The sequence below is a fragment of the Hylobates moloch genome, unplaced genomic scaffold (genome assembly GCF_009828535.3).
Source record: "Hylobates moloch isolate HMO894 unplaced genomic scaffold, HMol_V3 SCAFFOLD_8, whole genome shotgun sequence".
Lineage (NCBI taxonomy): Eukaryota > Metazoa > Chordata > Mammalia > Primates > Hylobatidae > Hylobates > Hylobates moloch.
Window position 1 is genome coordinate 48,924,116 of NW_026652283.1, and position 25,649 is coordinate 48,949,764.

Consider the following 25,649-nt stretch of genomic DNA (forward strand, 5'->3'; position numbering starts at 1 on the left):
ACAGAACAGAGAACCCAGAAATAAGGCCACACACCTACAACTAACCGATTTTCAACACACCTGAGAAAAACAAGCAAAGGGGAAGGGATTCACTATTCAATAAATGGTGCTGCAATGACTGGCAAGCCAAATGCAGAAGGCTGAAAGTGGAGGAAAACACCATATACAAAAAGCAACTCAAGAAGAAGAAGAATTAAAGACTTAAATATAAAACCCAAAAATATAAAAACCCTGGAATATAACCTAGGCAATACCGTTCACTACATAGGCACGGGCAAAGATTTTCATGATGAAGACACCAAATGCGATTGCAACAAAAGCAAAAATTGACAAATTGCTCACTTATAAAAATTTCTATTTTACAATCACAGACATGCCCTTTGTAAAGGCCAAAAAGTTATAATTATAGTAGGGGTCTGAACTTTGCTAAAAAATAAGAATAGTTAAGCAATAACCCATAATTGCTTGCTTAGCTTGCTTTTCTGTAGTGCTTACTGTCCCAGAGTCACGTAACTGGAGGTTTTAAGATTTATAACTTTTCCAACTGCTCCTGTAGATAACATCACTATTGTGAAACCTAAAGAACTTTGAAGTATTTTTCAGATTTAGCATTTTGGCAGACCAAGAGATGCCACCTGGACTTGTGATCCACACCGAGGAACTGATTCAATTAGTCCTGCAACCCCTCCCTGGAACTAACTCAGCTGCAGGAAGACAGTCTCAACACTCCTGTGACTTCATCCCTAGCTAATCAATTGCCTCAGTTCTCCAGCCCCCTGACCACCAAAGCATCCTTAAAAACCCTAGCCTCTGAATTCTCAGAGAGGCAGATATGGGAAATACTTCCCATCTCCTCACTTGACTGGCCCTGTTATTATTAAATACTTTCTCTACTGCAACTCCTGCTTTTCTCAGTGCACTAGCTTTTCTGGGCAGTGGGCAAGAACAATCTACTGGGTGATTACAATTTCTCCACCCAAGTTACTGTTTGTCCTTTCCATGCACTACTCATTAGAAGCAAGTCACTAAGTCCAGTGTCACTCCAGTACTCACTCAAGGGGATAGAAAGCAAGCTCTACTTCCTGTAGGGGGTACAATATTGATAATCATTTATTTAGAATTCTGTAATGGAGATTTGTCCATTCTCACTATTATTCATTGTTTCATTTACATCAATATGGACTCTTGGATATTTATTTTATTCTTTGAATTATAATCCAATTCTATGGTTTTGTATAGTATTATTCCAATACTGATGACCAGAGGCTCATTTAGATTGGCTTCTGTGTCCTGTTGACACGCCCCCTCTCCCTCTCCATCACTTTTTTCGAGCAATTCCTCACTTTCTGCACTACAAGATGCTCCATGTTAATCTTGTATTTTCCCTACCCCAGCCCCAGAATTAGCCATTGTTACAAGAGCACTAGCAACTTTCATTGGAAAAAGGTTTTTTAGAAACCAAGATCTGGGACCTGGGTGTGCTTATTGCTATTGTCACTGCTTCTGCCCTTTTGAAGGGCAGAGCTAGGAAATATGTATGTATTCTAACTCAGGTATATATTCATATCTTTTTTTTATTTCTGAATCAATCTATTTGTATATATTTTAAAATAAACATGAATGAAAACATCTCAAACTCTAACCCAACATCACAGAGTTCATTCTAGCCTTCATCCTCCTGGCTTCTTTGTACATTCTTTATCTGACAATGAGAAATCTACTGTCTTTATCTACAGTTTATTTACTTATTGGTTCAACTCTAATACATGTGTAAAATATTTTCAGTATTGCTAATCCATATCCCTGTATGAAACACATTTATCTACTAGAGCAGGGGTTATCAAACTACTGGCACTTTGACTATTTTAGTATGATATAAGAGCTAAGAATTGTATTTACATTTGTAAATGACTATAAAAATAGAATATTTTATGAAAATTCAGGTGAAAATTACATGAAATTTACATTTTAGTGCACAATGATAAAGTTCTTTTGGTACACAGAAATGCTCATTTGTTTACGTATTGCATATGATTGCTTTCTTACTACAACCACACAGCTGAGTAGTTGTCACAGGGATGCTATGACCTAAAAAGTAAAAAGTATTTAACATCTTACAGTCTACAGAAAAAGTTTGCTGACCACTGAACTAGAATATAGTGACTATGTAGTTCTTTTTGTCTTAGCCTTACCGTATGCATTTAAAACATCATATTCCAAAGTTATTTAGGTCAGTTGATTTAAACATGTCTTACATTTTAATATTGTTATATTCATCAATTATGATAGTCATTACATCCTTGGATGACACAACATCATGCTTTTTTCTAATTTTCATATAGTAAAGTTAACTCTGATGTACATATCATGAGTTTTGACAAATGCATAAAGTTATGTATTGTTCACTCCGATACAAATCAGAACAGTTCCTGAAACCTAAAAATTTCCCTGTCAGGCTGGTCTCTTTTGTAGTCAACATATTCTGTCCCTCTCCTTACAACTTTTGTTACTTCAATAATGTCATATAAACAAAATCATACATGTAGCTTTGGGGATCTGGCTTCCTTCACTCAACAAGCTGTATTTAAGATTCATCATGTTGTGTGAATTAATAGATCATTCTTTTTTATTGTTGAGTAGTATCCCATTGAAGACAAATATGCCATAGTTTGTTCACCATTCACCAATAAAGGGCATCTCTGTTGCCTCCAGTTTTTGGCAACCATAAAGTTTCTATAAATATTTGTGTACAAATTTTTGTGTGAACATAAATTTTCAATGCATTTGGATGAAGACCTAAGAGTAGGATTGCCAGGTCATATGGTAAGTATATGTTTAATTTTATTTAAAACTGTCTTATATAGTGGCTATACCATTGGTATTCCCACCAGCATTAAATGGGAGTTCCTGTTGTTCCACATCCTTGTCAGCATAATTTTGTTGTTGTTGTTTTTGGGTGTTATGGTGGTATCTCATTATGGTTTTAATTTGCATTTCCATTATGACTTGAGCATGTTTTAATGTGTTCTTTTGGTGAAATGCCTGTTCAGATCTTTTGCCCATTATTTAATTTGGTTATTTATTTTCTTTTTGTTAAGTTTGGATAGTTGTTTTGTGCTTTTTTTTTTTTCCTAACTCTAGATGCAAGTCCTAACTCATATATGTGATTTTAAAATATTGTCATCCAACTGTGGCCTGTCTTCTTTTTTCTCTTAATAGTGACTTTCACAGAGCAAATTAAATCCAATTTATCAATTTTTTTAACTTTATGGATGTTGTGCTTGCTATCATATAAAAACTCATTGCCAAAATTAAACTACACAGATTTTCTACTACGTTTTCCTCTAGAAGTTTTACAGTTTTACATTGAAGATCTATGATCTATTTTGAATTACATGCCAAAGGGCTTTAAAAAAAAATCCAGAACCATTTATTTAAAAGATAACAAAAACAAAGTCAACATTTAATTGGCTTTACACTTTGGTCAAAATCAGTTGACAGTATTTATTGTCGGTCTATTTCTGGAATCTTTATTCTATTCCTTTGATATATGTGTCCATAATTTACTCAATATAACACAATCTTCATTACTGTGCTTTATTGTAAAAATCTTAAAATTAGGCAGAGAGTCCTCCAGCTTCGTTCATTTTCAGATCGTTTTGATTTTTCAAGTTTCTTTGCCTTTCATACACATTGTTGAATAAGCTTGTCAATATCTACTAAAAACATGTGCTGGAATTTTGATTAAGATTGCATAAAATCTAGACATCAAATTGAGATTCAAATATTGAATCCTCCCGTCCATGAACATGATGTGTCAACTCTACTTATTTCTCTCTTCCTTGATTTCTTTCAATAGTGTTTTCTAGTTCTCAGTATACAGATCCTACACATATTATTAGAATTTTAGCTAAGCACTTAAATTACTGGTGCTATTGTAAATGGCATAGGTCTTCTAAATTAAAATTTCAATTGCTCATTGCTGGTATATAGAAAAAAATTGACTTTCCTTCTTTCTGTGACCATGCTCAACTCACTATTTCTATGAGCTTTTCTATAGATCCTTTAGAGTTTTCTACATAAATAATCATATCTTCTGCAAATATAGTTATATTTCTTCCTAACCTTTATGACTTTTATTTTACTTGCCTTATTACATTGCCTAAGATTTTCAGTATGATGCTAAAGAAAACAATGCTTTGTTTCTGAACTTTGAGAAAAAGCAATCAGTCTTTCACCAGTGCGTATGTTAGCTATAGGTTTTCAACAGATGCTAAGGAAGTTCACTTCTACTCCCACTTTACTAAGAGTTTTTATCATGAATGGAGTTTAATTTTATTGAATGCTTTTTTGTGTCTGCTGAAACTACATGTAAGAAATATGGTTTTTCTTAATCATTTACTAGGATAAATTTATACTGCATTTCTGCAATAAGTCTACTTAATTGTGATGTATTTTCATTTTTATATACAGATGGATTTAATTGGCTACTATGTTGTTGGGAATTTTTGTATATACATTCATGAGGGCCACTGGTCTGCATTTTTCTTTTCTTGTAATGTTGTTGTCTGGTTATAGCATTACAGTAAATATTGACTTCATAAAATGACGGGGAAGTTTTCCTTCTTCTATTTTCAGGGATGTGCAAGACTGGTATTGTATTCTCCTTAAATTTTGTTTGGATTCACCACAGAAACCATCTGGGCCTATGGCTCTCTCCTTGAAAAAGTTCTTAACTACAAATTCAATTTCTTTAATAGCTATACAACCACTAATATTATTTCATCCTCAGTTAGTTATTGTATTAGTCCATTTTCATACTGCTGATAAAGACATACCCGAGAATGGGCAATTTACAAAAGAAAGAGGTATAATTGGACTTACAGTTCCACGTGGCGGGGGAAGCCTCACAATCATGGTTAAAGGCAATAGGGAGCAAGTCACATCTTACATGGATGGCAGCAAGCAAAGAGAGATCTTGTGCAGAGGAACTCCTCTTTTAAAAACCATCAGACCTCATGAGACTTATTCACTATCATGAGAACAGCCACAGGAAAGACTTGCCCCCATGATTCAATTACCTCCCACAGGGTCCCTCCCACAACACATGGGAATTCAAGATGAGACTTGGGTGGCCACACAGCCAAACCATATCAGTTATAGTAGTTTGTATTTTTCCAGGATTTGGCCCATTTCATCGATCAAAGTTTCAACAGCAAAACCTCATGAAAAGCTTTCATCAAAACTTCAAAATCAAAATTTCATCAAAGTTTTAACATCGATGCAAATACAGCAGAATATAGGATTAGCAAAGCACAGTTTAAAAGCAAATATCCAAACTGGAGAGAAAAAATAATGAAAAATATGAATATAGGCATAAGATACATATCAGACACATTTTAAAGATTTTTATATAAGTGTAATTTGAAGTTCCAGAAAAACAGCAGAGATATTGGGGAAGAAGCAATGTTTAAAGAAAGAATGGCTAAGAGTTTTACAAAACAGATGAAAGACATGAGTTCTGCATACTGAATGGATATTAATTCAGTAAAACCACATTTAGATAGATCATAGGAAAACTACTAAACACAATGTCAAATAGCAAATCTTACACGCAACAGAAGGGGGAAAGCCATATTATTGCAAACAAATAATAGCTGATTTTTCAACAGATACAGAAGCAGAAAGAAGACAATGGATTAGCTTCTTTTAAATGCCAAAAAAAAAAAAAAAAAAAAAAGACTTTTAACCTAGAATTCTACATCCAGCAAAACTATTGTTCATAAATACAATCAAGATGTTTTGAAGAAAACTCAGAATTCTCATCCAGGAATGTGACATAAAAAGAAGCATTAAAGAGAGTTCCTCATATTAGAAGGAAAACGATTCTAGAACCCAAATGGAAACAGTGAATTGAAAGAAAGAATGAATAATAATATGTGATTAAAATAAGTGTTACTAGATGAACAAAAATAATTTCTTGTGTTTTATACATGTAGAATTAAGATGCATGATAATAGATAAGCAAAAAAGTAAGCAGACTAAAAGCAGCTAAATGTTTTCATGTTCCAATATTATTCAAAAAATCATAAAAAATGTCATGTGTGTATGTCGAAATAAGGCAAACGATAACAAAATAGTTAAAAAAGAACCACGAGTTAATACAAAGGAAAATAAATTGTTAAAAATTTTGATTAACCCAAAGAAAAGACAAAACAACCCATATAAAAATACTAGATTTTCATTCTTGAAAAAAAAAAAAACTCACGTGTTACTTGCAAGATACATCCTTTACATATAATGACATAAACCAAAGAATTGAAAAATATATACCATGCATATACTAGACAAAAAAAGCTGCTATAGCTATACTAATATCAGATAAAATATACTATGAAACAAGGAATATTACTAGAGATAAAGAGGGACATTTCATAAAGTTCCATAATCCATCCAATGATGTCGCTTCAAAATATATAAAACAAAATTAAGAGAACCAGAAAGTAAAATAGACAAATCTATAATCATGAGACTTGAACCTTTCTTGAAATGTGACCCCTAGCTACCACTATGTGGAAAAAAATAATTCCAAATGGTTCGTATATTTAAATGTTAAAGAAAAAGGCCTTTAGAAGACATAGAAGAAAGTCTTAAAGTAGATAAAAACTATAAAAATGCTAATCAAAAAGGAAAAATGATAAATTGTATTCATTAGAATTAATAACTACTTTTAATCAAAAGATACTATTAAGAGTGAAAAGATAAGGCACAGAGTGGAAAAAAAATTGCAAAACATGTATCTAAGGACTCATATGAAGAATCTACAAAGAAATCTTACCTAAAAATGAAAGATAGACAATCCAGTAGAAAAATGAACAAATGATGTGAACACAAAAGAAGATATCCAAATGGCCAATAAGAATATTCGCTCGCCATTGGATACAGCAAATTAAAACCGTTATATGATAAATTACTTTTCACTTATCAAAATGTCAAATGAAAACACAGAGAAGCACAGACGCATATGCAGGCACACACATACACACACACAATCAAAGAAGTAGAGAGGATGTGAAACAAGTAGAACTCTCCCACATTTATAGTGGGAGTGTAACTGTTAAAACCATGTGCCACATTCTTTGATAGCATCTACTAAAGCTGAGTGTGCATTCCCTCTGATTAATTCCACTGGTAGATACACACCCAAATAAAATGTATGCAATGTCACCCAAGGACACGTGCATACTGCTTACAGCAGCTCTGTAATAGCCCAAACCCAAAACAAACCAAATGCCCACCAATGGAGGAATGAATAAGTAAATGGTACCATTTTCATACAATAAAAGGTATTGTATGAATACATTTTATTTATGGCAACAAGAATGAACTACTGCTACACTGCTAGGTAAAACAAGATGTCTAAATTGCAAAAATGCTTGAATTGAAAAACCAAAAAGAAACAGGAATAAAAAAGCAGACACTGTAGGACGTCACTTATATAAAGCTCAAAACATGCAATATTATATCTTGCTGTTAGAAGATAAAAAACTTTGTTACAAGTTTGATAATGTTTACACTTGTAATGGCAGTAGTTGGCAGGAAACAAGAGGGGCTTCTGCAGAACTGTTTCATTTCTTGATCTGGTAGGTAGTTTACATAAGACTGTTCATTTTATAATTTATCAAGCTGTTACTTATTATTTGTGCATTTTCTATGTGTTCTTTTCTATACTTTGAAAAGAAGTTTAATTTTAAAAACAGCATGTATATAGAAACTTAAAACTGTAAAAACTGATCCCAAGGTCATATAAACCCCTTATACCCCGAAGACTAATCTTAGTGTCCAACACACATTGACGATAAATGATTGCTTTTTAAATTAATGAAACAAGGGATCAAACACATAAAAAAGTACTGTCATTATTTCCCAGCTGTCATTTATATGAATGCTCATCTGCTTTTTCTAGGAGAATATCCTCATACAGATTATTTCTAATGTTAAACCTGACCTGTTTTCCTCTTTTATTCAATTAACATAAAAATTAACTGAGAAGTTTCTTCAAAATACACACCTCTCCTACTTACTCATGCTACCATTTAGAATTAAATCTATTTGCAGCAGATGAAATTGCTTTATATTGGGCCACAAAACAAGAATTCTCATATTTTGAAGGCTGTGAAATAATTATCATCAAGTCACTATGTTCTGAAACTTTATAAGATAATTATCACTAACATTGTTTATAGTTAAGATGGTCTATTTCAAACATTTTGCATAATGACTTAGGTCAAGCAGGAATTTAGATATGTTGCCTTGAGCAAAACCACTGACTTCCATCAAATGGAGCTTGCTTGCTTTCTTTTTTTCTTCCCAATGACTAAGTTTTTTTTATTTATTTTTATTTTATTATTATTATTATACTTTAAGTTTTAGGGTACATGTGCACAATGTGCAGGTTTGTTACATATGTTGTAAGCTTTAGGCATCTTTGGTGGTTTTCTTGACCTATTATAAATAGTCTTCAAAAGAAAATTTTAGAAACTAACATATAAATGTCTTTGATGAGCCTGATGTGATTTCAAGACGTTTTTTACCCGGTCATGGATCTCATCGCAGTTTGAAGGTGAACAGCAATCAGAATGAAACCTGTAGGCAAAAAATAAGTTTTATTTTTATTAATAAAATCAGGTACTGATTCTAAGCTATACTATCAAGCTTTCACAGTATGTTCAACAAATAGTCTTAAAAAAGGTTGGCATACATCTGGGAGAACATACCTATATATCTGACCATTTTAATGATTTCCACACATAGTTATTTGGAGCTTTAATTAAAGATACAGATTTTCATATGAAAACAATAATTCTATGTACAATGCCTTTACATATAGTTCCTATTCTGTAGTAATCATACCCTCAAACTGTGTGAAAAAATTCCTTTCTGCAGAGAAAAAAATACCTAATTTTATGAAACAAAATGTGTATAATAGACAAAAATATTTACAATTTAATCCTGCTCATTTTTTCAGAATACAGAGCAACATAGAAGTTAAATGGTTTCTTTTCAACACAGATGATATCGTCTCTCTAGTCTCAGCTATGAATAAATGCATCTAAAAAATTGAAAAATGTGACTTTATTATTAGAGTCTGGGGGTTGAAATTAAAGATATGAAAGAAGAAACAAAGCATCTTTCTCTTTTGTATGACCTTTTCAAATTCAAAACTGACACTAGTATAGATAAATGACTTTATTTCATATAATGAAAATTTCTAATTATAATGCATATATATAAAGTGTTATTAATAATTCCCTTATAATGAAATAGGTAAAATGCTGCTATGTTGCTTTAATCTTTGCCTTGTTTTCTTCCCAGTTTGTCCTTTTTTTTTTTTTTTTTTTTTTGAGACGGAGTCTCGCTCTGTCACCCATGCTGGAGTGCAATGGCGCCATCTTTGTTAACTGCAACCTCCACCTCCCAGGTTCAAGCAATTCTCCTGCCTCAGCCTCCTGAGTAGCTGGGATTTCCCGCCACTACACCTGGCTAATTTTTGTATTTTTAGTAGAGAGGTTTCATCATGTTGGTCAGGCTGATCCCAAACTCCTGACCTCGTGGTCTGCCCACCTTGGCCTCCCAAAGTGCTGGGATTACAGGCATGAGCCCAGTTTGTTCTTAAAAGCTACAAAATCATATGTTTATACAAAGTATAAACTACTAAACAGGATGTATTATACAATCTACTTTAAAGAATGCAGTAAGTAATGAATAATCAATTATCTAAATTTTAATCTCCTGTATATAAAAAAGCAAGTTCTACTGCACCTATGAAAAATACATTAGCAGGCTTTGTTATTTGCAATATATATAGCACATCTTGGAAATCTGAGATCCAAATATGCAGCTCTGAGGATCCACTGGATCTCTTCAATGATACTATTAGAGGATCCACTAGTCTGTGCTGTGGGATAAGGAATGCTTGCTTGCCAATCTAATTTCATTTATAAAAGTCAAAACTTTAAGCATGATTCAAAAGAATATCAGCTCCTTTTTCAGTAGATTTGCTAGTATTTCTTGGTCTAATTTTAGTAATAACTCAAAACCTCACACAAATTTTAAATTATAATATTAATATTTACACATTGAGAAGGGAACAACTTCTGAAATACAACACTTATAACCAAAATTGAAACCATTTTATGTTGTGCTAACTTTACTGGAGGAATTTCTTAAATGGGCACAAAGCAAAAACCACCTTCACTATAAATAAAGCAATTCATTTGATTAAAGCCATTGGGAAAGTTTCTAAAAATCTGTTTATATACATGATTAAGGAGTCAGCATTTTACTGCAATCTTACAGAAAACTTAATTTCAATAAATATTTACACAGATAAATTCCTATAACTGTATGTTCTGTCATACATCATCCACGCAAAACTTCCAATTTTGCCTGGAACATATAATCCACATTTACATCAGTTTAAATTGTTTATTGATTTCAATAGATTGTATAAACACCCTACAAGTATACTGCTTAGTGACCTATAAAAAGCCATTTCAGAGAATGTCTTATATTTAAAGATGCGGTACTGAGTGTTGAAAAGAATAAAATGTTTTTGTTCCCAGTAGTATGTCTTAGACATTTTAGCTTCCTTTAGAGACTAATCTAGATATTTAGAAAATACACTCAAATCAAAGGTGTTCTGCTCTAGTGAAAGTAAAAAAAGCTTATCTATCATGCCTGCCCCAGAGAGTATATCAACAAAATGTTAATTTGTATAGGTAAATTCAAAACTAAACTGCCATTGTATTCTTTTTTTAAAATTACCTAACCTTCCTCAAGTTGTAGTTAAAATAGGTAATGTTTAACATTAGAATCACTCATTTTCTTCCAGCAAAGAACTTACTACATCTATCATCCTGAGTGAAAATAATGTGTAAATGCCACCGCTATCTACTCTAAGCCCTTCCCCACACTGAAATATGAATAAAGGGACAGCTAACTTTAGCTGTCATCAATGAAGAATTTTTGAATATAGCCTCAATGACAAATTGATCAATCCAGAAAAGACTAAGGTCAAAAGCTGGAACAAAATTGCATTCAAAGATAAAGTAACACGGAACTAAAATTAATACTGTACTAGAGTGGTAGGTTTACAATTGGAGAGTTCTGCAAAATACGTGAAAAGGTAGAAAAATAAAAGTATTTATAAAAGTAAATAAAAACAAATTTATTTACAAAAGTAAATAATATTTATTTATAAAAGTATTTATAAAAGTTTATTATAAAAGTAAACAAAAACATATCCAAGGAAATACAGATTTAAAAAATTCTGGAAAACTTACAGAGATGACAAAGGACCTAATCAACAAAATCAAAAGAGATGAATTCTAAAAGTCGGTAAAAAAGAAAGGAGCACCAATTGTATGTCTAAACAGCTGGGCAGATGAGGAAATCGAGGAAAGTCCCCTGATACTGAGATGCAAGTCATCAACTTCAGCAGAAAAACCTCTCTTCCAGTTTTTCTCCTGAATTTTTGATGTTGTTGTTGTTGTTTGTGTGTGTGTGCACCTACGTTAACGATTCCATGATTCCCCCACTACCCTGCAACAGGCATGATTCTAATGGACTAGAAGCAACCTTAATCAAAATTCCCTATCTCAGGATTGGGGTCTACAACATGCCTCCATATATCCATTATGAATACTTTCAAAGCTAATAAGTAAACAGACAAACCTATATGTTTAAAATAGATTTGTTTTAATACAGCATCCAAACTAACACACTGTTGTTCAACTCATCAGCTTTGAGTTAAACTTTCGATATATTCTCTACAGTTAATTAAATCTTTGTTAATTATGTCTGATGGCCCCAGTACACACTATAGGAATTTGGCGTGCTTACTTTAGCTTTCTGACACGAGCTGTAAAGATACATCGATTTCCATGTTGTTCAGTGTCCAGTGTTTCTCTTACATATAGAAAAAAACTTATATAATTTTTTAACCAGGATTGATTTACTTTCAACTTATTACAGAAACATGGTTTTCTATATTACTATTTGTGACAGATGCAAGGAATTTCCAATTTCAATTTTAAAATATATGAAAAGGAACTATTTATTTCACATACAAATTATAACAGGATCAGACTCTGGTTGCCATAGCATTTTTAAAGGGAGAGCTGGAATCTTTACATGATTAAGATGCTCTTAGGGAGCTGGGGGAAGGTTGTTTGAGAAAACTAGATACCATCTACCAACAATATATAGATAGCCATTACGAATAAATAAAAAATATAATCTGTGTTGTGTTTACACTTAAGGCAAGCCTATAATATTAAATTCCTCTGAATCTACTAAAAACAATCACATATATTACTTTTCACTTTTAAGAACTATAATCTGTAATTAAGGTTAATGTGACCCATATCTGCTTAATAAACTCACATCAAGAGAACTGTGCTAGGAAGAAATATCTAACATTATCTAATATGTAATATATTCTAAACAAAAACAATTTAAGCCTTTTAAAATCAAATTACACTTTTATAAATATTCATTTCACATGCATAATTGCTGCTTCCCCTTCTAATACTTATTATTCAAAGATCAGTACAGAAATGAAGACCGCACATAATTACCTTTCCCTGAGAGAAGCTCTATTTAACACAGGGCTTGGAGAATGCTTTGGTATTGCTGAGGGTGCTGAATGGACCAGTAAGGTCCTCGCTGAATGCTGGGGCTTACTACGCGACCTTGGGCTCAAATACTCTTCACATTTTTCTAAAGAGTCGTCGAAGTCTCTCCCATGGGGTGTCCTGATAACCTGCTTTAAAAATTATATATATATATAGATATACACATACAGATACATATGTATATAACATAATATATAGTAATATAGTATGCACAGTAGTAATATGCGTGTGCACACACACACTCATTTTATAAAAGTAATAAAACAAATATATGCCACAGCTATAAAGATAAAATTCAGAATATAGTAATTAGTCACTGTAATATTAAATATTAAATATATCAAGATTGTTCATTATACATAAAATGTATAAGATAGTTCAAAAGGCTTTTGAGTAGTGGTGGGGTTCACGTAGGGATGTGTGTATCTAAAACAAAGAATACATCCACATAAACCAAGTGGTAGCCTAGTTTAGCTATCAGATCAAACAGAACTAGATTCAAATTCAGGTCTAATACTCATTCACTACTTCATTTGTTCTGGGAATGGACACATGAACAAATCAGGAAAGACAAATGAATAAATTCCTGCTCCTGTGGAACATATATTCTGGTAAAATATATATTCTAATAAGAAGAGATAAATGTAAAACACAAAAACACACCGAGATAAAGAAGTAGAATAGAGTGTGTTAAAGGATATTAAGTAACATGAGAAGAAGGGGGGTTAAGTGCTGATGGGTGGGATGGAAAGAGTACGCAGGAAAGGAACTGTAATTTTAAATGGGATAGTCAGTAGGAACCTCACCGAGACCTGAAGACCTCGGTAAAGACCGTAAGACCTAAGTCACGAAGATTATCTGTGGAAAGACTATGCCAGAAGAGAGAAAAATAAGTGCAAAGATCTTGGGAGTAGGAGGAGGACATGCTTGATATTAGCAAGGGAGCCAGTGGAGCTCGACTGGGTAGTAAGAAATGAGGTCAAAAAGGTAGGTTTTAAGAAATTAATCTTTTATTCTGAGAGAAAAATATGTCTTGACTTTTTCCTTCTATAAATAGGACATCCCAGGCTATTATATTGAGAATAGTCTGCAGAGGGGCCAAGGGTCCTGGCAGGAAATCAGCTAGGAACCTGTTATAATAAAATCTGGAAAAGGATGCTGGCTTCGGCCAGAATGACTACAATGGAGGTGAGAAGTGATCAGATTCAGAATATATTTAGAAGACACAGCCAACAGGTCACAACTGGTCTCGATGTCAAAGATGACACTAAGGTTTTCTGTCCTAATCAACTAGAAGGGTTGGGTTTGTATGAATTAGATATACTCTTCCAATTGTAAGCATAGAAAATTAAGATATTAGGAGTCTAGTTTTGGACATATTAAGCTTCATGTATCTATTATCTATTAATCATTCAATATATTAGAGCAGAGTTTGGGGGAAAGTCCAGGATGAAAATATAAATTGGTAGTTACTAGAGTCTAAATGGTATTTAAAGGTATTGCACTGGGTGATATTGCCAAGGAAGTAAAAGTAAATCAAAAGTAGAAAACATCTGAAGAATTAGCCCTGGGAATACTCCAATATTTTTTTTTTTTTTTTGAGACTGAGTCTTGCTCTGTCGCCCAGGCTGGAGTGCAGTGGCGCAGTCTCGGCTCACTGCAAGCTCCGCCTCCCGGGTTCACGCCATTCTCCTGCCTCAGCCTCTCCGAGTAGCTGGGACTACAGGCGCCCGCCACCACGCCCGGCTTATTTTTTTTTTTTTTTGTATTTTTAGTAGAGACAGGGTTTCACCGTGGTCTCGATCTCCTGACCTCATGATCCGCCCGCCTCGGCCTCCCGGGAATACTCCAATATTTAGAGGCTTGAAAGATGAAAAGAAAACATTACTGAAGAGTAGCCAGGGAAGAAAGGAAAGAAACACAAGAATTTGTTGTTTTGGAAGTCAGTAAACAATGTATTTCAAGGAAGGGGGAGTAACTAATGGGTAAATATAATTTGATAGGTCAAGTTAGAAAAGACAGACCTTTGGATGTTAGTAACAGTGAGGTCATTGATAACATCAACAAAAATAGCTTTAATGGAGTGACAAGAGTGAAAATCTGAAGTTGAGTTCAAGAGAGAATAAGCGGAGAGGAATTGGATTCATTTAACAAATATTTGAGTTCCAGTCATGTCCTAAGTTTTGGGACTACAATAGTGAACAAAACAAAGTCTCTGCCTTTAAGAGTTTACGTTATAGCAGTGCTATTTGTTAAATATTTGACCTTTTAGACAGCTATCTAATTCTTCTCAGACTCCTTTCCCTCACATGAAAAATAATAATAGCTAGCTTATATAGATCTTCCATTATTTACTTAAACTATATTGCAGGATGTCTAGGTGTATAAATTAGTTGCCCAATAAACGTATGTCATTTGTTATTAAAATGTAAGTCCAGCATAGGTTTTGCTTCAACACTACCATAATTTTCACTATTTTCCAAAATTACAACAAATAATAAGTCAGTGGTCAGCTGAGAGAATCATGCTTTCATTCCAGAACCTAATAGAACATAGTTCAAATGACTCAGTTACAGTCCCCAATAACTGACCAACAAGAAATATGTGATCAAGATTGAAGAAAAAAATAAAATTGCTCCATTTTTAGCTATTCAGAGACAAAACAAAAACACAGTAAATGTTAAAAACAAGATCAAGGAGGTTGATGGTCAACAGTGTAAGTGTATATGTTAAGAGACGCAGAATAGATAGCTCACACCTGTAGTCTCAACTATTCAGGAGGCTGAGGCAGGAGGAACCTTGAGCTCAGGAGTTCTATGTTGCAGTGAGCTATGACTGCACCACTGCACTCCAGCCTGGGTGACGCAGCAAGACTCTGTCTCAAAGAAAAAGAAAAAAAAAAAAAAAAGGAAAGACAAGAAAGAAAAAGAAAGTGGGAGAAGGTGTCACACTGTTGTTTCTAGAATATATCCAAATACGAGTCACTTTGCTTGGATTTTCTTTTTATCAATTTCAATGTCAACTGAGACATGTTAGATGGCAGACCACTTCATTTTTATCTGCTAAATTTTCTCCCCAAACTAGTCAGCAGTGCTTTATACAAAGCCTTTTATAGGTGACTACCACTGAATTTCTATCAGAATATTCACTGAGAATCTCTTGAACATGTTAGCTAGAACTCAAACCTAAAGAAATACAAAAATTTAAACTCACAATCCAGATGAGGCAGGGCATATACAGAAGGATAAATGACAATAAGATATGCTGAAGTGTCAAACACATTCCAATGACAACAACTGCAAAAAGAAATTCAAAGGAATGAACGACTTCTAATGGTCTTAATGGTGGAGGTCTAATTGAGAAAGTAGAATTGAAATCAAAGCCACACATAGAGGAAAGGAGGAGAAAAGCCATTCAGAATAGGAAAAAGGCACAAGAAAAGACGAGCAAAGATGAAAAATGAATAATAGTTTGGCTATTTCTATACAAATGTAATAGAGAATATCATAGAGGTGGGAGGGACACATTGTACAAGAATCTTAAATGCTGTAACTCAATAGTATTCAACATTTATTAAGCATCTTCTGCGTGTAAAGTAGCAAACAAAGCAGGGAACAACAATCACGGGTGTTAAATAAATATATTAGCAAGGGAGCCAGTGGAGCTCTCAAAAAAAGTTACAATACAGAATATAAGACATCAAGGACAAGTAATGAGAAAGGAAATTAGAGCTAAATAGACATGAAGTAATTGTGCAATGGGAACACAGCTTGAATATATTCCTTCCATGGAATTAGAGTGTATGCTTTGGAAAGTCTTTTATCTAAATAAGGGGTTAGGAGGTATAACGAAAGGGTAGGTCCCTTTGATAAGAATCCATTTCAAACTTAAAGCCTTCAGCCCTAGCTTAAAAAATGTTTCCATAGCTCTTGTGAGTTTCCCTTAGATTACTTCCTTTCAAAAGCTAAATGGAATATTATCTCTTTAGCTCATCACAGAAGGGTTATATTTCTTGAGTATATCTTCAATAATACTGGCTTAGAGTCCAAAAACTTGAGTTCAAATCCCTGCTGCTTATGAGACCCTGAGCAAGTCATTTACCCTATTGAGGCTTTAGTTTCCTTACCTATAAACCGAAGACATAATCTTACAGATTTGACACAAAAATTAAATGAAAGAAAAGTGAAAACACTAGTGGAGAGCTTGGCTCATAATTTTCTTCTGTGTATAGCATTTATACTTCAGCATAAAAAAGGCCTTTTTATGTTTATGAAAAGAGTTTTTTAAATGACTTTCTATGAACCCACAAATGCAACAGTTTCAATATGGCAAATGCTAAAATATATCAAGATGAAAAAATAACCAATATTTTTAAACTAATCTGAAACTGGTACAGGTAAAAAAGGAAACTTCATACACTAAAGTCATTGTGATTAATGACATGCTCTTCAAATCTATGATACGTAGAGTTTTTATACCACACGTATGAAATAAGATTCCTGAAAAGTTGCTTACACAGTAAGTTGACAAATCATATTAATGGCCATAAAAATGTTATATTTACAAAAACCTCAAGGTCAAATTAGTGTGGGTGAGAATTAATTACTACAAATAATGGGAACTAGAAAATTCAGTTACTCAACAAATATTTGTTGTAAGCCTACACAGTGCCTAGTACCACACACTATTCTCTAAAGTTTCTCTTCTGTCATAGGGCAGAAGAGTTCAGAAATAAACAGAAATAATTCAAACGGAATTAGCTGAGAAGTAGTTGAGAATAAGGACCATAGGACAGACGTACAGTGCAGGTACAACTTGCAGGATGGTCAGAGGAAAGTATGGTTCTGAAAGGGGAAAAAGTAGATATGGGTAACTGAAATCAGTTTCTAAATCTTGCCAAGAACATTCCTTAGTGAATCTTACATCAAGTAAATGATCAATTCCTATCTTATCTGATTTAAACATTTATATGCACACTATCTGATTTGGTTTAAGTAAGATGTACTTTTTTTACACTGAAGCCGAATTTAAAAGATATTCTAAAATAATACAATAAGAAAATAATTCCCAAATATATCAGTTCTTGAGGGGAACCCCTCCCCTCTTAGACCACTGTTCTATTCACTTACATACAAAAACTTTTTAAATCCTCACAACAACCTTATGAGGTAGACATTTTTATTATCTGTACCTTATTGGTAAGAAAATAAAAGCAAAATCAAACAGCTGTTAAGCAGTGGGGGTTCCAGACCAATTATATATGAGGGATCTATGGCAGAAACAAATTGCAAACTCTCATAGCCCAAGCCTAACAGGATTTCTACAAGGGAAGTCCCACAAAGGATGGGCTCACAATATGATTTACCAATAATCCAATATACACAGCTAAGGAACAAACTGACAAACTGAGAAAGAAAGAAAATATTCCCAACTAAAGTTATAATGTGATCACAACAATGCTACCAAATCATTCAAGGACAGTACAAGAAAGGATAACTATAGGCCACCCTCAGTTGTGGCCATATATGGAAAAATCATAACTAAAATATTTTAATTCAGGAATGTTAAAGAATAAGCTAGAAGAACACAACATGACAAGGCAGTTTATTCAAATAATACAAGGATGGATTATCATTAGAAAATTTATCAATTCACCATAAAAAAAATTATCATCTCAACAGGTGCTGGAAACAGCATTTGATAATATTCAATATCCATTCATTCTATATATATATATACATATATATTCTATTCAAACAAGGAATTTCAAGGGAACTTCCTTAACTTGCTAAAGAATAGCTAACAAAACTTTACTGCAAATAATATTTATATGTGTGGAAATTTATAGATTATCCTTTCAAAGAGAAGAATACACACTACATTAGTCTACACTACAGCATGTTAGGCAATACTGCAGTAGCAAATTAAGTTTGAAAATCAATGGCTTGACATCATAAACATTCATTTTTCCTCCACTATATGGTAACACAGTTTAGCAAGAGAAATTATACAAAACTGCCCAGGGACTTATGCTGATAAAACATGCTAAACAAATTATAACTGTACTATCTAGAACCTGAAGCTTCATTGTCACTGTAACAATAAGAGTGTTTGCATTAGTCCATTTTCATGCTGCTGATAAAAACACACATGAGACTGGGAAGAAAAGGAGGTTTAATTAGAATTACAGTTCCACATAGCTGGGGAGGTTTCGCAATCATGGCTGAGGGTGAAAGGCACTTCTTACAGGGTGGCGGCAAGAGAGAATGAGGAAGAAGCAAAAGCAGAAACCCCTGATAAACCCATCAGATCTCATGACACTTATTTACTATCACGAGAACAGCATGGGAAAGACAGGCCCCACGATTCAATTTCCTTCCCCTGGGTCCCTCCTACAACATGTGGGAATTCTGGGAGATACAATTCAAGTTAAGATTTGGATGGGAACACAGCCAAACCGTATCATTTCACCCCTGGCACCTCCAAATATCATGTTCTCACATTTCAAAACGAAACATACCTTCCCAGCAGTCCCCCAAAGTCCGAACTCATTTTAGCATTAACCCAAAAGTCCACAATCCAAAGTCTCATCTGAGACAAGGCAAGTCCCTTCTGCTTATGAGCCTGTAAAACTAAGAACAAGCTAGTTACTTCCTAGACACAATGGGGGTACAGGTATTGGGTAAACACAGCTGTTCCAAATGAGAGAAACTGGCCAAAACAAAGGGGTTACAGGGCCCATGCAAGTCTGAAATCCAGTGGGGCAGTCAAAGCTTTTCCAGGCGCATGGTGCAAGCTGTCAGTAGATCTACCATTCTGGGATCTGAGGGATGGTGTCCCTCTTTTCCCACTCCATTAGGCAGTGCCCCAGTAGGGACTCTGTGTGGGGGCTCTTCTGCACTGCCTTAGCACAAGTTCACCATGAGGGTTCTGCCCCTGCAGCAAATTTCAGCCTGGGCATCCAGGAGTTTCCATACATCTTCTGAAAACTAGGTGGAGGTTCTCAAACCTCAATTCTTGACTTCTGCGCTCTCGCAGGCTCAACACCACATGGATGCTGCCAAGGCTTGGGGCTTCCGCCCTCTGAAGCCAGAGCCCAAGCTCTACATTGGCCCCTTTAGCCATGGCTTGAGTCACTGAGACACAGGGCACCAAGTCCCTAGGCTGCACACAGCACAGGGACCCTAGGCCCAGCCCATGAAACCACTTTTTCCTACTGGACCTCTGGGCCTGTGATTGGGAGGGGCTGCCATGAAGGTCTCTGACATGACCTGGAGACATTTTACCTATGGTCTTGGGGATTAACATTAGGCTCCTTGCTACTTATGCAAATTTTGCAGCTGGCTTGAATTTCTCCCCAGAAAATAGGTTTCTCTTTTCTATCACATAGTCAGGCTGCAAATTTTCCAAACTTTTATGCTCTGCTTCCCTTATAAAACAGAATGCCTTTAATAGCACCCAAGTCACCTCTTGAATGCTTTGCTGCTTAGAAATTTATTCTGCCAGATACCTTCAATCATCTTTCTCAAGCTCAAAGTTCCACAAATCTCTAGGGCAGGGGAAAAATGCCACCAGTCTCCTCACAAGAGTCACCTTTACTCCAGTTCCCAAAAAGCTTCTCATCTCCATCTGAGACCACCTCAGTCTGGATTTTATTGTCCATATTGCTATCAGAATTTTTGCCAAAGCCATTCAACAAGTCACTAGGAAGTTCCAAACTTTCCCACATTTTCCTGCCTTCTTCTGAACCTTCCAAACTGTTCCAACCTCTTCCTGTTACCCAGTTCCAAAGTCGCTTCCACATCTCCAGGTATCTTTTCAGCAATGCCCTACTCTACTGGTACCAATTTACTGTATTAGTCTGTTTTCACACTGCTGATAAAGACATACACAAGACTGGGAGGAAAAGAAGTTTGACTTACAGTTCCACATGGCTGGGGAGGTTTCACGTTCATGGCTGAGGGCAAAAGGCACTTCTTACATGGCGGCAGCAAGAGAGAATGAGGAAGAAGCAAAAGCAGAAACCCCTGATAAACCCCTCAGATCTCTTGACACTTACTTACAATTATTAGGAGAATAGCATGGGAAAGACTGGTCCCCATGATTCGATTACTTCCCCCTGGGTCCTTCCCACAACATAGGGAAATTCTGGGAGATACAATTCAAGTTGAAGTTTGGGTGGGGACACAGCCAAACATATCAATGTTAATATTAACTCTTCTATGCTTTGCCCTGGAACTGATCCACAAAATTTCCATGCACAGTCTATTGGCTAGAACTAGGCCCCATCTACCTGCAATTAGGCTTAGAAGTATGGGAAAGTGTGCGTATAGCCAATAAGTAAGAAATGTCTCTGCCACATTCGCTATTGCCAGTTTTATTTGCAGTATTGAAGATCCTGGTAAGCTGAGAAAAAGATTATGAAAGGCAAAAATAAAATTCTTTATATGTAGATGGTAAGTTTACCTCTATAAAAAAATCCAAGAACATCTATTACAAGATTGTCATACAAAAATCAATTCCAAACCTATACATCAGTAAAACAACAAAAATGTAATTTTACCAAAATAAAAGTCCATTCACAATAGGAACAAGCCATAAGGTTTCTAGGAATATGTCTAATAAACAATGTACAACACACTAATGGAAAAACATATAACTGTAGTGAGACATGAGAACTGAGACCATCTGCATTCATAAGGCTTAACCATCAGAACAAAGAACTAAGACCTACCTACTACGACATGACATTCTCATGAGTTCTTCAATTCTTGCCCAGGAAAATAAAGCTATAAACCAGTAAATAACTTCGTTATTTTCTTCAAGACCTTCCCATAAATCATTTACCTGAGAAACAGACTGCTCAATCATCAATCAGCTACCTTCTCCAAACAACAGATTCTGAATCCTGGCAAACAGTTCCCTTCTTAGGACAACAGATCACTCAACTGAACAAATCCCTGCCTTATCAAAATAGTGTTTACTTGTCAAGACTTTCTTTAAGACCCATGCCTTTATTCCATTAATCCTAAACTTTTATATCACAAACTTTGCCTACTAGAATCCCACACTGAAAGCTCTCTTAAAACACTCAAGCCCAGTTCCCAAAACCATATAAATATCAGCCATTAACCTTCCTCTTTCAGAGACAACAGTAAGACTGTCAAGGTGGTGCTCTCCCATACTGTATTATGTCATAAACTCAGCTTTGCATATCAACATGTTATTCAGTTTGTGATGGACTTCTGACCAGATGGCAGTTGACAATCCTAGAAGTCCAATAAGATCCAATAGGCCCTTTTGCTGCCACAGCTAAGATCTTCAACTTAGAAATACCAAATTTCTCTGTGACTTCTTTTAGCCTCTCTCTTCAGGGGTCTCTCTGGCTATAATGGTGAAGTGGGTCTCGGTACTGAGTCTCAGCTCCAATTTCCTTTGGTTAAGCTCTCAATCACTGAGTTACCCTGTCTTTCAGAAATGCAGAAGACTTTCAGTAATCTATTAATTATCTGATCATATTTGAACATTTGTATGCCAGGGAGAAACCTGGCTCATTACTAACAATACTAATATGTATCTCTTTGTCTTTGTCACTTTTTGAGGGGATTCTATAAAAGAAAGTTCCTAGAGAAGTGAACAGACAAAAGCCACTAAATCCATTTTTGAGCCAGGCCCAAAGACTCACAGGTTCAGCTGTTCTCATTGTACCAACATCCTTATAGTAAAATCTTTGCCCTGGGTCACTTGTCAAAATATCATGAAAACGTTCCTCTGTTTTGTTTTGTTTTTTTAATTGTTTCCTTCATGAGAGAAATTTCCTCTGTGAGAGACTGCCTCCAAATCTCCCATGTTTCTAGAATTGCAAATCTGTCCAGTCTTCAATTTGGAATAAGCAACTATTAAAATGAGGCGCAAAGACAAAATGCGCACAAGTAATATATTTGACCAACACCGCCAGACTCCTGGATTTATTTCAGTCTAGGTCCATGCCCCTTCCAAGTTGTATTCAAGCTTCCTACATGTATTCATACTAGAACTTTAAATTATACACTTATTTTTCTAAACAGCATGATTTCACCAAGGATATTTTAGACTTACAATGGCAACTTTGGAGAGTTTTTTATATAAATAAAACTGTTTGTTTGAAAGGTACCTTAAAATGGAAAGAAGCAAAATCTCACACATCCAATGGTCTATATTTCCTAATTGTTACGACAAAATTTATTTTTTAATCCAGATTCTAAAAATTCTTCCTTAAAAGATTTGCTAGCCAAGGCAAATTAAAAATATAAAATGTTAAAACCATTTGCCTTTGAGATACCTTCACATTCCAATTTGAAAGATACAGCATTTATCCCACTATTCCCTACCTCCTGTGTTATGTTCCTCCATCACCCTCAGGCCTCTATCCTTCCTTTTGCCTGCTTTCCTTTCCATCTGACCTGCTAGAAACAAAAGTTCAGTAACTTCTTAAAGGTAAATCCCCTTCAGAATGGGACAAGTGTCATGTGGTTGACTTTTAAGCCCTGGTCTGTTGATTTTTAAGCTTCTGGGATGAAAACCACTGCCAAAGACTCTCCAAAGCCTAAACAAGATAAACAAGAATTTGCAGAAAAATTTAGAAGTCTGTGAACTCCAACCTAGTCCTTGTACATTTTCCTGTATCAATAAATGGTATCATCAAACATTGAGTTGTGAAAATCAGAAATCTAACAATTTTTCTTAACATTGCAGAGCTAAGTTCCTTTCAATGCTCTTTGATTTCAAAGCCTTCCTGGCTATTTTTGCCTAGCTCCTGGAATTAAAAAAAAAAAAAAAAAAGCCTAGAGGTATTTTTACTGGGATCTTGCTAATTTTTAAATTACTCTAGGTAGAGAACATATTCAAAACATCAAATTTTTCTCTATGAGAACACATTCGGTCATGTGTTCTCATTGTTAAGCATGCATTGCTTAACAATGGGGATACCTTCTGAGAAATACGTCATTAGGCAATTTTGTCACCATGCAAACATCATAGAGTGTACTTATATAAATCTAGATGGTATAGTCTACAACACACCTAGGCTATAGTGGTATAGCCTATTGTACCCAGGCTACAAACCTGTACAACTTGTTACTGTACTGAATGCTGTAAACAATTTTAACAGAATGATAAGGATTTTTGTATCAGACCTAAACATAGAAAAAGTACATCAAAAATAGACATTACAATCTTACAAAACGACTGTCATATTTGTGGTCCATCGCTGGCCAAAACATCGTCACACAGCACTTCTTTTCCATTTTTCAGGTCTACTTTTCCAACATTAATTCTAAATATCTGTCTAATATCTCTATGGCTATCACCCTCCATTACTATCGCCCCAATCTAACCTATCACTTCTCACCTTGACTATTCAATGGCCTACTAACTTGTCTGCCAGCATCCACTCTTTTCTCAGTCCATTCATTTTCCATACTGCAATTCAGAGTGATATTTTCAAATATAAATCTCGCCATATCATCTTGCTGTTTAAAATCATTTCATTTGCTCCCATTGTACTTAGGATAATTACCAAAATCTCCAATATGGCCTAAAAGATTTAATCCCTACCTGCTTCTACAGGCTCAATTTACACTATGTACCTATTCATGTCTTTACTTCCAGCAATACCAATCTTTTAGTTGCTTAGCCACTGAACCTTAATAAATGCTATTTTCCCTTTTCTATTGCACATGCTCTTCCCTCACCTTTTCATAGAGTAAACTCCTATTCATCTTCAAAGCTCAATATCCTCAAAATACCTTTTCCATTCTCCTCAACCAGGTCAAACCATCTCAGTATATAATGTCAAAGCATTATGTATGTCCTCCATGATATGTATCACAGTTCCAAGTACATATGAATGTCTGTGATTTTCTTAGTATGTCTTCTTCCTTCACTGCCATGAAATATCCATGAGGGCAGAGACAATTTCTAGTTTTGCTAATTTTCTATTTCTAGCATAACAGTGTCGGTCATATAATCTTTTTTAAAGAGATAAAGAGATATTAGCAGGGGAACGGAACAGAGTATTACACGTGTAATAGAAATGGCTGGCTGCCCACAATTCAGCTTTCCCTCTTCCAGAGTAAAATTGTTGCTAAGAAGAAATCTTTGCATCTAGGTAAGAGAATGTGATTAGTTATTGGCAATAGAAAGTAGGCAAGAATGGTGTGTCAATCCCAGGCCCAGGCTTTTAAGAAACAGATATGGCTTCTCCATATTTTCCATCATCTTCCACCATGTGAAGAAGACACCAAGGCCTCAGGGTGAGCCAAAGCCATAAGATGGGTCACAGCATGGAGAAAATAGCATACAGATCGAAAGTATCCTCAATTTAATTGTTATGTAATTAAAAACTAAATTTCTATTATATTAAGCTTCCAACAGTTGGAGGCTTACTGGTATATCAAATAGCATTACCCCAGTGAGTTTACGAATTGTTATCTTAATGTACTAGCCTTAACAGAAATCAATATATACATTGGTTTATCAGCTGGGGGCAGGCAGCATGGGGAACAGCTATTTTCAAATAGAAAATTTATGATGTCTGTAATGCAGTGGCAAAATATTTAATAAAACTATAGCCTACAATAGCTTGAAAGGCAGATCACATGGTTTGCAAGCTTGTATCTCTAGGGAAATAAATTGGAAGAACAGTACTTTGTGCTGGCTTTTATTTGTATTTAGCAAGATGTATTCGTTTGTTTTCACACTGCTGATAAAGACATACACAAGACTGGGAAGAAAAAGAGGTTTAATTGGACTTACAGTTCCACATGGCTGGGGAGGCCTCAGAATCATGGTGGGAGGCGAAAGGCACTTCTTACATGATGGCAGAAAGAGAAAAATGAGGAAGAAGCAAAAGCGGAAAGCCCTGATAAACCCATCAGATCTCATGAGACTTATTCACTGTCACGAGAATAA

The 25,649-nt window shown here is 34.9% G+C and overlaps 1 protein-coding gene across 6 annotated transcripts in view; it reads right to left on the minus strand.

The window, feature by feature from the left end:
- SPATA6 (spermatogenesis associated 6) overlaps positions 1 to 25,649 on the minus strand; it is a 127,064-nt gene that overhangs the window by 33,804 nt on the left and 67,611 nt on the right. For 2 of the 6 annotated variants that reach the window (XM_032160785.2, XM_032160783.2), the window contains 2 exons: positions 12,642 to 12,829; positions 8,547 to 8,646 (listed from right to left, as the gene is read on the minus strand). In XM_032160785.2, coding sequence (XP_032016676.1) covers positions 8,547 to 8,646; positions 12,642 to 12,829 — 288 coding nt within the window. The remainder of the gene's footprint in view (positions 1 to 8,546; positions 8,647 to 12,641; positions 12,830 to 25,649) is intronic. The other 4 variants (XM_032160786.2, XM_032160784.2, XM_032160788.2 and 1 more) reach the window with 3 other exon arrangements.